We start from the raw sequence: 16701 nt of genomic DNA, 5'->3' as shown, positions 1-16701 counted from the left end.
TTTGTCAATAACACAATGTTATTTTCCGAATGCTTGGAAGTCAGCAGTAATAACACCAATTTTTAAGAATGGTGATCCTACTAATGTAACCAATTACAGACCTATTAGTATTCTTCCAGTGGTTTCCAAAGTAACCGAAAAGGTAATTTGTAGTCAGTTAATAGAGTATTTAAATCTTGGTAATTTTCCATTAAATCCAATGCAGTTTGGATTTAGGGCACGTCATTCTACAGAGACAGCAAACTGTTATTTTGTTGAACAAATTAAATCTAGTCTTGACAGAGGAGGTGTTGTTGGTGCTGTCTTCCTTGATTTTAAGAAGGCTTTTGACACTGTTAACCATAATGTACTTTTATCTAAATTGTCAAAGTTTATTTTTTCTATTAATGAAATAACATGGATGGAATCATATCTAAATTTAAGGAAACAATGTACAAGAATTAATGGTATATGCTCTTCCTTTCTTGATTGCACTATTGGAGTCCCACAGGGATCTATTCTTGGGCCAATTTTATTTAGTTTATACATTAATGATTTATGTGTGTCCAGAGGTTCAGTTCCAGATGTACGCAGATGATACAGTAATTTATACTTATGCTAAAACAAAAGAACAAGCTGCTATCAAACTGACTGCAGCACTGAACAAAATTTCAGATTGGTTAAATCATTCATGTCTCACTCTTAATGTGAGTAAAACTGTGGGAATATATTTCTCTATTAAAAGAAATGATAAGCATCAGCCAGATATTTTAATTAAAGGTAAAGCAATAAATATTGTTAAGCATTTTAAATACCTGGGTATGATTATAGATTCAAACTTAAATTTTAAGAAACATATACAAAAGGTTTCTAGATGTGTTAGAGCAAGCTTAATGTTCCCTTTCAAAAGCTACACTCAATGCTGCATAAGCTTATGCAAATGGGGATGTTTTTGACATAACCAGCTGTGAAAATAGTGTGAAAACACGTCAATGAAATTGACCCGGAGGTATTTATAGCCTCGCCGGTGACGTCATAGGCGCACCTGCTGCACGAGGCTATAAATAGATGAGCTTCAGCTGGAGCAAACCAGGTCTTTTTGTTTGAAGACCAACTCTGTGTTATGGTGTGTTACAAAGTCTCTGAAAAAAAAAAAAAAAAATTCTCTCTCTCTTTCAAGACTCAACTCGAGATCTTTGTTAGGAGTTAGTTTTCAACATGGCAGTGTGCAGATTTCTCTCTCTCATCTCTGTTACAAAGAAACATAAGTGGAAAGAGTTCTAGTTAAATCTGATCAGTTGGAAACGAGTCAGCAGAGTAAACGCTGTATATCCATGTTCTCTTTCAAATAACAGAACTGGATGCACACGTGTATTGCTGTGTGTGTTTGGGGAAGAGCATGCGGTTCGCTGCATTGAGTCAGACGAGTGCGAGCATTGCAAGCCTTTACAGTTAGAATGCTTTATGCTCGTCTGGGCTACTTTCAGTCCGCACCAGTTTTCGGAGCTCTCGAATGGGTTTGTTGACGAGCAAGAGACGGGTCCGTCCCTTTCGCTTGCTCGCTCAACAAATGCATGTTTCCCCGCGTGATCCCGAAGCGCGCTCCGGTGTTTCTCCGGCTCGCGCGGGGAATGATGATGAATCTCTGGGACCTCGAGCAGCCGGCCTGCGATCGTTCCTCACATGATAGTGAATCCATACGAGGAATTTATCGAGGTGGTTGTTCGCGCGGTGGCCAGGGCAGTTTGTCTGGTACCGTGAATGAGAGATCCCCGAACGCAGTGAGCTTGAGGTTTCTGTCTATAAAAAAAAAAAAAAAAACATTTACTTCACGTGTTTTTGTACCCTTGACGTCGACATTTTCGACTATCATGGGTGCGAAATCGCGTGGATATGTGAGAATACCCCAGGTGGGAAACGCTCACGAGCTATCTCTCGCCTGGGTCTGCATTTTCATTAAAGAGACATACCTCCCCATAAAGCCATGTAGAAAATAAACGTCGGCTGTCATGGGCAAAGCTTATATATATGAATTATATATTGTATATTATTTTATATGGAATATATATATATATAATATATTATTTTATATGGAATATATATTGTATATGATTTATATAAGAATAATAAATATAAAGGGACAGGCTGGTGCTGCGCTGCACACTATGGCTGTCTTGCAAGCATATCAGGCTGACCTTCTGAAGGATTTGAGTGGTTCGATGGTGACTCAGTTAACTCTGTAGTGGCCAGATTTAAAGGAGTGGAAGAAACATGAAGTGTTCACTCAGTTTCTTCCTCAATGCACTCAAGGGGAGGGGCTATCAGCCACACAACCTCTCTTCAGTCCTTCAAGATTTAGGGGGGTAATAAGCAGAGTGTGGCGAGTCGCGCTCTCCCTCGTAAAGACTGGAGACCGGCTCGTCATCCTCAACAACCTCTCAGGGCAGACCTCGGGACTGTCATCAATATAAGAAGTCCGGTGGTCTGGTGCCCAGTCTGCCCCCACGGGACAGGGCGTGTCAAACATTTGCTCGCCCCACCCCGTTATCCTCAAAACTACTCCATCCCCGCCGCCTCTGGTGATTCGGGGGGGCAGTGGTTTCCAGTGAAATGTTAGACGTTCAGTGTTTAAATCCTGCTATCATCCAGGACATAGAACGTCTAACATCCCCTCAACAGGAAGTGTTAAAATTGTCACTCTCAGAGTCTCAGGCAGCGTGTGAACTTCTGCCAGGCGTTTCTGCATGGGTGTTAAGCACAGTAAAAATTAGTAAACTAATTTATTTGTCATCCTCCTTGTTTGAACGGCGTGGTCTCCACTTCCGTGAAGGCGGAGTTGGCGTTCGTACTGTCACAAGTGACAGCAGTTACTTCCTGGTCCCCAGTAGGGTGGGGGGGGTGTCTAATCTCAGATCTTCGAGTCTTAAACCGTGAAGCAGTTAAAGTACTCAAGGTCAAGATGTTACAGTGAAGGCGGTTGTGTCGCATATTCAACATTGTGATTGGATTCGGCACGATTGATCCGAAGGACGCATGTATTCGCATAAAAAGTCTGCCACAACACAGGAAGTTCCTGAGGTTCGCTCTTGGGGGCAAAAGCTTACCAATTTCGGGTCTTCCATTTGGCTAGCCTTGTAACCGCACATAAACAAAATGTATGGATGTATTACCGGCTCCATTGGGATTCCGGGGCATTCAAATTTTGAATTACAAAGGCGATTGCTAAAATTAGCACAATCACATGAGATGGTGCTTCAACACAGTGTGTTGGCTCATCTAGTTTCTCTAGGGTTGAGACTCAACACCAAGAAAAGTGTTCTTTCTCCTGCCCAGAGAACGACTTATCTAGGGTTTGTTCGGTTTTTGGTCACAAGGTGGGCACAATGGTTTCCCGCTTGAATCAAGACCATTCAGTATTCCCTGAGCAAAGTCAGGCTAGACCAAGATCTTACTGATCATCAGCACCAGAGTGTTAGGTCTAATGGCATCAGCATCCACGGGTTTCCCTTTGGGGTTGTTGCACATAAGACCGTTTCAGTTGTGGCTCAAAGCCAGAGGACTTAGGGCCAATCCTCAGGCAAATAAAGTGGCGCGCCATGTGGCTTCGTACACTAACTATGTGGTTCAGACCCCGGTTTTTGCCTTGGGTCCCACTCTAGGCGTACCTTGTCGTCGCAAGTTGCTAACGACGGACGCTTCCCTGACGGGCTGGGGTGCGGCCTTAAGTGGTCGTCCAGCCCAACGGGAATGGGAGGGTCATCAACTCAGTTGGCACATCAACTGCCTCGAGTTGACGGCTGTATTTCTGGCCCTGAAATACTTTCTCCCCCAATTGAGGGGCTGTCATGTCCTAGTGCGGGTGGACAGTACAGCTAAATATCTTGTATATAATCACCAGGGGGGTCTGTGCTCACGCTATCAGAATAGCGAGACAGATTTTTCTCTGGGCTCAGAACAAGTTCCTGTCACTCGAGCAGTGTACATTCAAGGGCGGGAGCAGATTTACTGTCCAGACAGAGTTACAGATGGGGGGGTAGAAACTCCACCCAGAAGTAGTCAAGCAGATCTGGATCAGATTTTACAGAGCTGACCACAGGGAGTGGACCTCTTCGCCTCTTCTCAGACAGCGCAATGTCCCTGCTTCTCTCTGTCACCCAGCCCAGCTGGGTCTGGATGTGATGGTTCATACATGGCCCAAAATGTGTCTGTATGCCCTCCTTCCAGTCGCTCTGCTCCTGGGAGTTCTAGCCGGGGTTCGCCAACAAGGGTCTTGCTTCTTATCGATAGCGCTGCGTTGGTCGAACAGGGTTTGGTTCTCGGAGATAGTGTCTCTCCTCAACGGCTCGCCTTGGGCGATTCCGGCGAGGAGGGACCTTCTGTCTCAGGCCCGACCTGTGGAACCTTCATGTTTGGCCCCTGAAGGGCACCAACTGAGGGACACGGGGCTTTCGCCTGCAGTTATTGAGACCATTCTAAGTGCTAGAGCTTCCTCCACTCTGAAGTTTATGCTAATAAATGGGGTGTCTTTGAAAGGTGGTGTACGACACAATGTAGATTCAGTCAACTGCCAGGTAACTTCAGTTCTGGATTTTCTGCAAGAAAAGTTGTCATCAGGCACCTGCCCCTCCACTCTCAGGGTTCATGTGGCCGCTCTTTCGGCTTGCCACGCCTTGGTGGATGGGGTGCCGCTCGGGAGACATCCTCTACTCGCTCGCTTCATTCGTGGGGTAGGCGGTTGAGGCCACCTGTTAGAACCAAGATCCCTTCATGGGACTTAGCTTTAGTCTTCGAGGGTCTGGTTGAGACCCCCTTTGAAACATTAGCTTGCCCCTCCACTCTCAGGGTTTATGTGGCCGCTCTTTTGGCTTGCCACGCCCTGGTGGATGGGGTGCCGCTTGGGAGGCATCTTCTGCCTGCTCACTTTGTTGTGCCAGGCAGTTGTGGCCTCCATTAAGAGCCAAGATCCCTTCATGGGACTTTGTTTTAGCCCTCGAGGGTCTGGTTGAGACCCCCTTTGAACCTCTAGAATCAGCGTATGACGAACTTCTGACTCTAAAGATGGTTTTTCTTATGGCTATAACTTCTCTGAAAAGAATTGGGGACATGCAGGCTCTGTCAATATCGCCATCCTGCTTAGACTTTGCCCCAGGTTTGGTGGAAGTGATTTTGCATCCCCGCCCTGACTACCTGCCTAAGGTTTCTTTGTCGACTGTACATCCTGTCACTCTTGAAACCTTCTGCCCTCTGCCGTTCACAACGCCGGATCAGGAGAAACTTCATAGACTGTGTCCAGTCCATGCTCTTCAGGCCTACGTCCACCGCACTAGCCAGTGGCGTAAGTCAGAGCAACTGTTTGTTTGCCATGGGGGCCGTAACAGAGGTTCTGCCACCATCAAACAATGTCACATTGGGTCAGGGATGCTACTGCTCTTGCCTATGAGGTGCGCGGTCAAGCTTCGCCTATAGGATTAAGGGCTCACTCCACCAGGGGAGTCGCCTCTTCTACTGCGTTAGCAAGAGGTGCTCCCTTACAAAGTGTTTGTGATGCGGCAGGTTGGTCCTCTCCGCACACATTCTTAAGACTTTATAGCTTGGATGCTAATGCCACTCTGGGCTCTCATGTCCTTGAGTCGACATCACAGGCTAATGCCTGAGGCTTCCTGCGTTCTTGTGCACACCTACACAACCGTAAGGGGTCCAGGCACCATCAAGCACGGCGGCGTGGGTATTCTCGTTCCCATTTGCATAAGCTTATGCAGCATTGAGTGTAGCTTTTGAAAGGGAACACTTGGGGTTACTTGACTGTAACCCTGTTCCCTGATAAAGCGGAACGAGATGCTGCATTGCTAGGCCGTGCTGATGATGCTTCAGGACTGGTCTTCAAACAAAGAAGATCTGGTTTGCTCCAGCTGAAGCTCATCTATTTATAGCCTCGTGCAGCAGGTGCGCCTATGACGTCACCGGCCGAGGCTATAAATACCTCCGGGTCAATTTCATTGACGTGTTTTCACACTATTTTCACAGCTGGTTATGTCAAAGACATCCCCATTTGCATAAGCTTATGCAGCATCTCGTTCCGCTTTATCAGGGAACAGGGTTACAGTCAAGTAACCCCAAGTGATTTTTAGGAATATTAGGCATCAATTACCTCTGACTGCTGCTAAACTTTTTATGCACACAATGATTTTTCCGCATTTATCTTATTGTGCTACAAGCTGGTCTCAAGCAAGTGTAACAACATTGAAGCCATTATATACACTCTATAAACAAACTGTGAAAGTTTTAGATAAAAAAGTTATCATCACTGTCTTATCATCAGACATTATAAATTATTGACGTTTGATAGTTTTTTACTCTTTGCAGATATGTGTTTGATGTATAAATTAATTCATGATCTTGCGCCACCACCTCTTAAACAGTGTATGACTTTCTGTAAAGACAACCTTAGGAAAACCAGGGCATCCGTTAGAGGCGATTGTTCAGTTAAATTTAAGAAAACTACCTTTGGACAATCAGCGTTCTCATATAGAGCAGCAGAAAGATGGAACTCATTGCCTGTTCATATTAGAGAGTGTACATCATTTGGTACTTTTAAAACGGAACTTAAATCATGGTTTAAGAAAAATCAATCGTGTGATCATTAATTTTTTTATATATATATATATATATATTTTTTTTTTTTTTCTTAATGTGATTTAACATTTGTGATTATTATGATATGATATTGTTATTTGTCTATTTACTCCTTTTTTTCCCCCCTCTCTCTTGGATTGTAATTAAATGCTATAATTGTGTAATTGTAATTGTATTGAACATCATCCTGCCCAGGGACCACAGATGTAAATTAGCTATTTAGCTAACTCTGGCACAACATTTGTGTTGTGCATGGTCCCTGTTAAATAAATAAATAAACTAAACTAACTATTACTATTGTTGTTATCATTATTAAGTCGTGACCTTTGTAGTATTGCATTCTGACGCCTCTGTTCCGCAATATAATGGGAGAACTGCATGTATCTGTATGTGATAAGCCCTGTTAGCACAGTTATTAGCAGCAATGTTTTGGCTAAACCATTGCACAGAAATATGATCTCAGGCATTTTCAAAATTTACATGATTGCCTCATGTAAACAAAGGAGATAGCAACGCACAATCTGATGTCAAAAAAGGAGATAACAGCGCACACTCTAACATCACAACCCAAAATCTCCGGTTTCACCATCTACACAACAACACTGCAACTGGAGTTTCTAAAAATCTTCACCCTGGCAGGAGTTTTCAAAAAAGTTTGTTTCAGTGACCGGACATTGCATTTGCATGTGGATGAACAGCCAAACCACAAAGAAAAAGCTGCGTTTGTAAGTCTGTGAATTTGAGTAAAATAACAGACTTTGCTTATCCCGTGTGAATGCGCCACACGAAATTCAGATGTGGGGGGGTCATTTCTATGCAGCATGTTTGTCCGGTCCCTGTACGATCAAAGCAGGAGTTTGGTCCGCATTGCCGGCAGTAAGTCAGATTTGTTCCCGGTGCATGTTGGACTCCGGCAGGGCTGCCCTTTGTCGCCGGTTCTGTTCATAATTTTTATGGACAGAATTTCTAGGCGCAGCCAGGGGCCGGAGGGTGTCAGGTTTGGGGACCACGCGGTTTCGTCTCTGCTCTTTGCGGATGACATTGTCGTGTTGGCCCCTTCTAACCAGGACCTTCAGCATGCACTGGGACGGTTTGCAGCCGAGTGTGAAGCGGCTGGGATGAGGATCAGCACCTCCAAATCCGAGGCCATGGTCCTCAGTCGGAAAAGGGTGGCTTGCCCACTCCAGGTTGGTGGAGAGTTCCTGCCTCAAGTGGAGGAGTTTAAGTATCTAGGGGTCTTGTTCACGAGTGAGGGGAGGATGGAACGGGAGATTGACAGACGGATCGGTGCAGCTTCTGCAGTAATGCGGTCGATGTACCGGTCTGTTGTGGTGAAGAAAGAGCTAAGCCGTAAGGCGAAGCTCTCGATTTACCGGTCAATCTACGTTCCTACTCTCACCTATGGTCATGAGCTTTGGGTCATGACCGAAAGGACAAGATCCCGGATACAGGCGGCCGAAATGAGCTTTCTCCGCAGGGTGGCTGGGCGCTCCCTTAGGGATAGGGTGAGAAGCTCAGTCACTCGGGAGGAACTCGGAGTAGAGCCGCTGCTCCTCCACATCGAGAGGGGTCAGCTGAGGTGGCTCGGGCATCTGTTTCGGATGCCTCCTGAAAGCCTTCCCGGGAAGGTGTTTCGGGCATGTCCAACCGGGAGGAGGCCCCGGGGAAGACCAAGGACACGCTGGAGGGACTATGTCTTCCGGCTGGCCTGGGAACACCTCGGTGTACCCCCGGAAGAGCTAGAGGAAGTGTCTAGGGGGAGGGAAGTCTGGGCATCTCTGCTTAGACTGCTGCCCCTGCGACCCGGCCCTGGATAAAGCGGAAGAAGATGGATGGATGGATGGAAATCTGTTCATCATATTAAGCAATCCAGTCTCTTCAGAAAAGTTGTACTAATCTGCTCGACCCATACGAACTGGTTTTACTCTTAATGAACTTTTTGAAGTGACAGAGTGGTAGCTGTGTGGACTGTCAATGGAGGGACAGAAATCTCTCAGATTTCATTAGAATATATTAGAATAGGTTTGGAACAACATGAGGGGAAGTGATTAATGACTTTTTTTTTAATTTTTGGGTGAACTAACCCTTTAAATGCAAGGAAATGCATTCTACGGTTGATTACAGTTGATAAACAATCAAAGAATAAAAAAAAAATAACTAGGAAGAGGATATAAATAACCTTGCTCTATATTTCATAGTGAAAATCAAGAGTGAGAGTGACATCTTTGAGTCTAATCTCTTGGATTAAGACAGTCAAGACCCTGTGATGGGATTAGCTAAGGTGACGCATTTAAGGCAAGAGGCTTGTCTCCAGGATAACCGATCACTCAGACGAGGCCTTTAATTGGTGTTGACATCACACAGGTAAAATACCAAATATAAGATCCTTCAGACTGTAGGTCAACATTTGCATTTCTCCATCATTATGGATATCACAACATTCTGATTTTATCAAAATTTCTTTGAAATGTTGTGCTTACACTCACCTCCAGGTGGACTGTGCTACGGTACAAGGGACCGGATCAAGGAGACCTTCATGTCAACAGCTGTGCCTCTGTGAAGAGAGATCAGAGGTCACAGTACTGTATTTCTTGCCTTGAAAAAACGCATTGATCACCTAAGTATTTATTGATCACTTATGTCACCATACCAGTTATCTCTATTATTAATTATTATAGATGATGAGATATATCAGCCAGGCCGATTAACTGTCTATTTTGAGAACAGTTTTGTCAGTGGATAATGAATAAATTAATTAATGAAAAAAATTTATCAAGTAAATATTCTTTACAATAAATATTACATTTAATTTCAGAAAGTTAGTTATACATTTTTTTTCTAATTTCTTGGAGGAATACAGTGTAAATTTAATTAGATGTATATAAGTATTATGTATAAGAGCTGTACATAAGCATTTTATTGCTCATCAGCGAACCCCATATCAATCAACCACTTATTTTTTAAAGTGTTTTGGGAATGATTGACTTCTTAATTAGATGGATTACACATTCAGTTGGTCATGTCTAGGCCACCTGCTCCGTATCCAAAACTAACTCACTTGTCTGGAGAAGGTCAGTGACATGTTGACCTAAAATTTCTCCACGCTAAAGCTCTTAAAAACATCAAACGCACAGATAGATCCTCTGCACAAAATCCACAATTTTCCATGGCACAATACATTACATAAAATTTAATCTTGTAAGAACAGCCCACATGCACTAACAAATAAAGTGATTTGACTTCCTTAATTACCAAGATGGTGTCGAACTCCGGTCCTGGAGGGCCACTGTCCTGCATAGTTTTGCTTCAACCCTAATCAAACACACCTGAACAAGCTAATCATGGTCTGAAGGGTTACTAGAAAGCTACAGGCAGGTGAGTTTTATCAGGGTTGGAGCTGAACTCTGCAGGACAGTGGCCCTCCAGGACCGGAGTTCGACACCCATGGCTTAAGCTGATCAGAAATCTGGATGAAGGAAGTGTGCTTGTTGGGGATCAGTCTCCACCCCCCCCCCCCCCCCACCTCTGACCATCTGGAGGTGATCCTGAAGAGGCGACGGCACCAGACCGAAGCGCCCAGTTCATCTCCAGACCACAAACCCTGTACATGGTACCTTAAAGTGGAGGGAGTAACCTGTTCCCTCCATCGGCTGCCCCACTGACCGAATAGGTAAGTGAAACAAAACAATGCTGTAAAGGTGATAAATCTGTATGTATACTTAATTATGCTCTAACGACGAGTAATATGAATGACAATATGCATTTAACAATACAGACAGATAAAGGTAACTATGTTACTAGAGTAAATGTTATGAGGAATTGTGAATGATGTAATGCTATGCTGTCTTCTGCATGCCATCAATGTGAATTGCAGCAGTGGAAAATCTTCTAACCCTAATAGCACAGCCGTATAAAGTTATCACAATTCTTGATCATATTGGTCGGCATGTTTCTCCGTAGTAAATGTGCCCATTAACACTAAAAATACTTTATCATGCTCGTCTGGGAAAGGTCTTGACAATATTATAGCGTCATTTTAGGCAAAATTACATGTTGTAGAATCAATTATATTCATGCCTTGTTAATTAATGGTGCTGTAGTTATGGAAGAAATTAAATTCCAATCTTTTATACACTTTTATACACATTATACACTTTATACACTTGTTTAATGTAATACAATTTGATATTATATTAGCAATTTTGTTCACACCTTAATCAGGATTTAATGAAGGAAGACAAGTCTAAAACATCTCTGAAAACAAACAATGACACTGACAATGACAAAGCACAACAAATATTGTGTAACTTGTTTAGTGACAGGTTTAAGTTGTTTGGTGCTGTTGTTCAGTTATCTTGTGAAAAATAGTTTACAATATTTAGGTCAGTGCCGTCAGTCTGTTTAAAGCAGCAAAAGAGCAGTCACTTTACTACGCCGGCTCAACTGTTTTTTTTGTGTGGGTTTTTTTTCAAAACTAATAGTTTAGTAATAATCGAAATAATCATAATCGCGAGCAGAACTGGTTTCATAACTTGTTTTGAACAATAAAACCTTCATGCAGTGACACTTAAACCGGTTAATGCAGTGACATTCCTGTTTAACTGGAATGTGTCCAATGTGTTATACAGTAAATTGACCTTAAAGGACAAATATTTGGGTATTAATAACCACATGTATGCTATGCATGCTCCAGTTACATTATGAACATATGAGATATTTGGAAACAAAGTTACAGATTTAACATTTAACACTGAAACTTTCTTTGCTCAGGGCAAGATGGCGCGGGATATGTCCGATAAGGAAATCCTGAAAATGGAGCTGGAACAACTTCAGAAGGAAGTTAAGAACACTAGAGAGCCTGTAAGTTCCTCTGCCTTCTGATTTATTTGGCAGCCCAAAGAAATATGTGTCATTCATTCTTTACATAGCCCCCTTGCATTTTGTTTATTCAATATTTTGATAATGCTTCCAGGTCCCAGTAAGAGGTACAGACTGACATACTTTCCCTCTTTCCTCAGGTCTCTAAAACCGCAAAGGAGATTTGTGAATGGGTTGAGGCCCAAGCCGCAGAAGATCCTCTCATAAAAGGAGTTCCTGAGGACAAAAACCCCTTCAAGGAGAAGGGTGGATGCATAATAACTTAGCCCATGTGATTTCTTGTAGCAAAAGTTTATAAGGATGTGTTCATTTGTGCTAATGAGAGCGGTTTAGCAGGCAGTTATCTGAACTTAAATGAGGAGTAAGCACATTGTGTTTAGCTTTAGCATCTAGACGCCATAGAGACTGCAAGACTTGAACAAATACTTGACCTTACAGAGTCAAAAAGGATTGGTTTGGACGAGCATCTCTTCTTGTATGCATTATTATTGATGGCAGCCCTCTTGAAGCAAACTCTTTGTAAATAAACTGGCAATTTTGAAAATAAGCTTTAATTCTATTCTCTCCCTTCTGTCATTCCCTTAACAAAAAATAAAATTGCATTCAGAAAGCAAAAAATGCTCTGTTCATTCCAGCCCATGAAATTACTTTTTCCTTCTACCACATAAATAAAGTATTTCACTTTTGGAACTGAGGACCCGTTTACACTAATGCGTTTTCGTTTTAAAACGCATAACTTTTGCTACAATTTCGCCTGTTGTCTACACTACTCCGGCGTTTTCGAACCTCAAAAACGTAGACTTTTGAAAACGCTGCAGACCCCGTTTCAGTTTGAAAGCTCAGGGGTTGCGTTTCAGTGTAAACGGACCAAAACAGAGACAGAATGCCTGGTTGTTAATAATTTAATTTATGTAAATATGCGATAGATGGACGTCTTTGACCGTACATATGTAACGGAGGCCAGCTAGTAGTCACTGTGCGAGTAAACCTCACTCCTCTGATCTCAAGAGACGCTCTGGTGACTGACGCTACAGGTTACAACCTTTAGCCTCCTTGTTAGACCGCCCAACTCCCATTTCAGAGACCCGGGTTCGCACAGAGTGGGACGAGTAGGACCTGGGTGAGGGGTTACACATAAGCTGTGTCTGAAATCGCCCTCAATAGAGTGGTGCAGATATGACATCACTTTGAAGGCCAAAACCCGGACGCGAGTTAGCATTTTAACACTTCCGGTTGCCTCGTACCGAAGTCAATGTTTTTTTTTTATGAAATAAGAAATAAGGTCTGTGGTGAACACAAGCTCAAGACACTTTCACGCTTTATTCTACGACATAAAATACATCAGTATTACCCACTCATGATTTTTTGAAGCTGTTACATGTCTTGAAAAAGGCGGTTGCTTGCAAGTGGCTAAATGGGACTACAGAGGCTGTCGAGGAGATGAATTGTCATCACGCCGAAAAGGTAAGCTTAGTCCGCTTTTACAGCCTCATTATGCTCATAATTCTGCTCTTATAAACTATTCGAAGGTAAAAACTGAAAGAGTTGTCGGAAGCTTAGTGATGGTGACGCTGAAATCGCGGGACCGTGGTGTAGTTTATAGCCTACCTTTGGCCTTTTACTTCTGGCGACTGCATTTAGGCTTCAAAATTCATAAAAGTTGTGTTCATCTGTGACAATTATCTTGACTGACAAAACGTGTAAGTATCATAAAACTTTTGTTGACCACAGAGCTTGCTTTTTGCGATAATCCAAAAGCCTATGGGAAAATCCTATTGGGTTTTTCTGGAGGGAACCAGTGTGATGGGGACATCATACATGCACCACTCTATTAAATAGGGCACTATTTGAGGACACAGCCATTTAGTGGTGTCCGAACACATAACTTAGACATTATAGTTTGAAAAGTCTGAATTTACATCTGTATCTCAAGTTTCGTTAATATAAGGGTAGTTCACACAGAATGCGCAGGTTTTTAATTATTTTTCTATGTAAATATGCGGAGACTGACGTCTCTTTTTTATTACTTATGTATTTGTTGAACATTAAGAGAAAGGCATTCATAACTGAACAATTAACAAATAGACGGACGTCTTTGACCGTTGAATCGAGATCAGAGGTCTGCTTCCTAGCTAACTTGCAGCTGCAAGAGCGGCGCGTTTTTAAGACATAACTTATGTTAGTTATAGTTGCTTTGGAAACGTTAAATTAACCTCCCACGTTTCTGGTCTAATAACATTAATAATATTAAATATGAAAACAATATTTTAGTTTTATTACCAAGTATTTTTGTTGGACAAATATATAAAATATAACGCGGTGGGTTGTCCGACAAAATATAAACAACAACTTTGTGATTTGAACGACAATTAAACATACCTCTTAATTTCGGTGATTCTTCATCTTCAGTGAATTATATCCCAACTTCTTTTATCTATAGGAGAAGATCTTCAGTCGTCAAGTGTCTCTGAACTGAGAAAGCCATCGAGCCTAACCGTCGCCATGGCGCTCACGCGTGGGCTACATTTAAATTCGAAAGGATGGATGCGCATGTATTTTGAGTAGAAGTAAGGCATCCTAAAAATGTAAGATCTTGCTTAAATATAAAAACATTTGTCTAGCTTGGAATAATAATTAAAAAATCTTAATGTAGGCATCCTGAAGTTTGTTTGTTTTTTACTAATTGATTTTTGTATTTATATTATTATTACTAAAAAGCTCCTGTCTCTTGAATAAAAAAAATATTTACCATAGTGGGAAACAATGCTCAGCAGCTCAGGTGCAAGAATTTTATGCACTTGAATGGTTTGGCAGTCTTGATTCCACCCACCCCGTCAACCTTTCAGTCACACGTGTGATCGTCTTTGTTAGCTGATTAAAGGGTTAGTTCACCCAAAATTGAAAATAATGTCATTTATTACTCACCCTATGCCGTTCCACACCCGTGAGACCTCCGTTCATCTTCGGAAATACAAATGAAGATATTTTTGTTGAAATCCGAAGGCTCAGTGAGGCCTCCATCCATAGGGTGCAAAGCAATTTACACTCTCAAGATCCATTAATGTACGAAAACATATTTAAATCAGTCCATGTGAGTACAGTGGTTCAATATTAATATTTTAAAGCGACGATAATATTTTTGGTGCGCCAAAACGACTTATATAGTGATAACCGATTTCAAAACACTGCATGAAGCTTCAGAGCGTGTCGATTCAGTGGCTCGGCGCCAAAGTCACGTGATTTCAGAAGTTTGGCGGTTTTACACGCGATCCGAATCATGATTCGACTCGCTGATTCAATAGACTCCGGAGCTTCATGAAGCGGTGTTTTGAAATCGGCCATCACTATAAGTAGTTATTTAGTTTTTTTGGCGCACCAAAAATATTCTCGACACTTCATAATATTAACATTGAACCACTGTAGGCTACTCACATGAACTGATTTAAATATGTTGTTAGTACATTAATGGATCTTGAGAGAGGGAATGTCATTGCTGGCTATGCAGGCCTCACTGAGCCATCGGATTTCAACAAAAATATCTTAATTTGTGTGTGTCCCGAAGATGAACGGAGGTCTCACGGGTGTGGAACAGCATGATGGTGAGTAATAAATGACATTATTTTAATTTTTAGGTGAACTAACCCTTTTAAATGGTACAAACATGGACCTTTTGACATTTGGAAACGTGTAACGTTACCTTGTTTACCCCGAAATTGTGCATATTAAGTTAGTTCCTTTAGGTGTAAATATGACCCAGTGAGGGTACAACGCCACAGCATTTATTTGTACCCTACGTGTTTGCAAATGGACCAGAAGTTTTTCTGACTATTATCATTTTTATTCAACATCGTTTTTATTTGCTTTTGGAATTTTCTATTCTATGTCTGATTACATTTTACCTCTAGGGGGCAGCATTGCAGCATAAATGGAGAGTGTATGAAGACACCCACAGTAAAAGCTACTCTAAAGCACTAATTTCCTACTACCTAACCTACTACTGTTTTGATTAACTTTGCGTCTAATTCATCAGCAATGAGCAGTCGTACTATGCCCAACATATGATTAGTTAAACATTTTGGAACTATGAGTTCTGTTCTTTGAGGCTATGCAAAGTATTCTATATTGTATTTTAAATATATGTTTCTGGGAAGGAATTATTTCAGTGACAGACTTTCCTTAATAAACAGGGCTTAGTTTTTATTGTAAAACATTTATTGTTTCGAATTTACTTAAAGTTGTTTTAAAACATTATAATTTGTCTTTGGCTTAATTAATGAATAGTTTGGGGGTCCACTCTTTTTACGAAATGCAGGAATTTATAACTTAAACTGACTCTTTTGTGTAAAATAAATCATCCCAATTCAGGAAGACCAGCTTTTTTTGCTGAACGAATTCCAGATTCCAACAGTAGTGAGGTTGTGGCTCTATAGCGCCATCTACAGACTCATCATCTCATTTACATCACTAATGTAGCTACATCTAACATTTAAAAGTGTGTGCTCCAATCTGTAAGTAAAATATCTTTCCATGCTCATCATGGGTTAGAACACAATTTTTACAAGTCAATCCTTGAGAATATTTTGCTTTGAAATATGCAGTTTTGTTAGAAATCAGCTTATCTGTCGAGTCTTCTGAAACCTGAGGAATACCAATTTGTCTTTGACTTGTGAGTTTATTTACCTGGGCCTCAAGGGGCCCGACTCTTACTTTCACCACTGATGGTGTTATCCCTGTAAATCTTCCGGTGACTATTTTGACAAGGCCTGGAATCAAAGGTGTGGTGGTGAGCCTGTGCTCCAGGGGACTAAGTGGACATTTCCTTTTGAAACATGTATAATATTAGCCTGAGATGAATGAAGCCATTGTCAGAGACAAAACTCCGGTCCTCTGCTTTTTCCTTCTCTCTGACTCACTCTTTTGAATATACTATAATTAATTTTTTCAATGTGCATTTCAGATGGATCCTACTCTAAATTTACTTAGGAAAAACTCTCTCAGACCTCTCTCCTCTAGTTCCCTCTACAGTTCTCCTTTTGTTTCCGTTTTGCAGCTATGTATAACTTTCTATTTGTTAGTGTATTTTTGTGTGTTATTGAGTTAATCACTAATTAATTCAAAACGCATGGACAAGTTGGCCCCAAAATGCTGTGACATCGGTTACTCAATACATGTTTAAAGTGTAAATGGAATTGAAGAAAACACCATGAGCAG

General features: G+C 41.7%; 1 protein-coding gene across 1 annotated transcript; it reads left to right on the top strand.

The window, feature by feature from the left end:
• Window positions 1–10072: 10072 nt before the first annotated feature.
• On the top strand, window positions 10073–14221 carry gngt2a (guanine nucleotide binding protein (G protein), gamma transducing activity polypeptide 2a). The gene is made up of 3 exons (XM_079812305.1): window positions 10073–10282; window positions 11383–11472; window positions 11631–14221. Exons 2-3 carry the CDS (start codon window positions 11389–11391, stop codon window positions 11754–11756), a joined length of 210 nt encoding a protein of 69 aa, XP_079668431.1. The 5' UTR covers window positions 10073–10282; window positions 11383–11388; the 3' UTR covers window positions 11757–14221.
• The last annotated feature ends 2480 nt before the right edge of the window (window positions 14222–16701 follow it).

The sequence above is a fragment of the Gobio gobio genome, assembly GCF_949357685.1.
Source record: "Gobio gobio genome assembly, chromosome: 1".
NCBI lineage: Eukaryota > Metazoa > Chordata > Actinopteri > Cypriniformes > Gobionidae > Gobio > Gobio gobio.
This window is presented reverse-complemented; position numbering and strand designations above follow the sequence as displayed.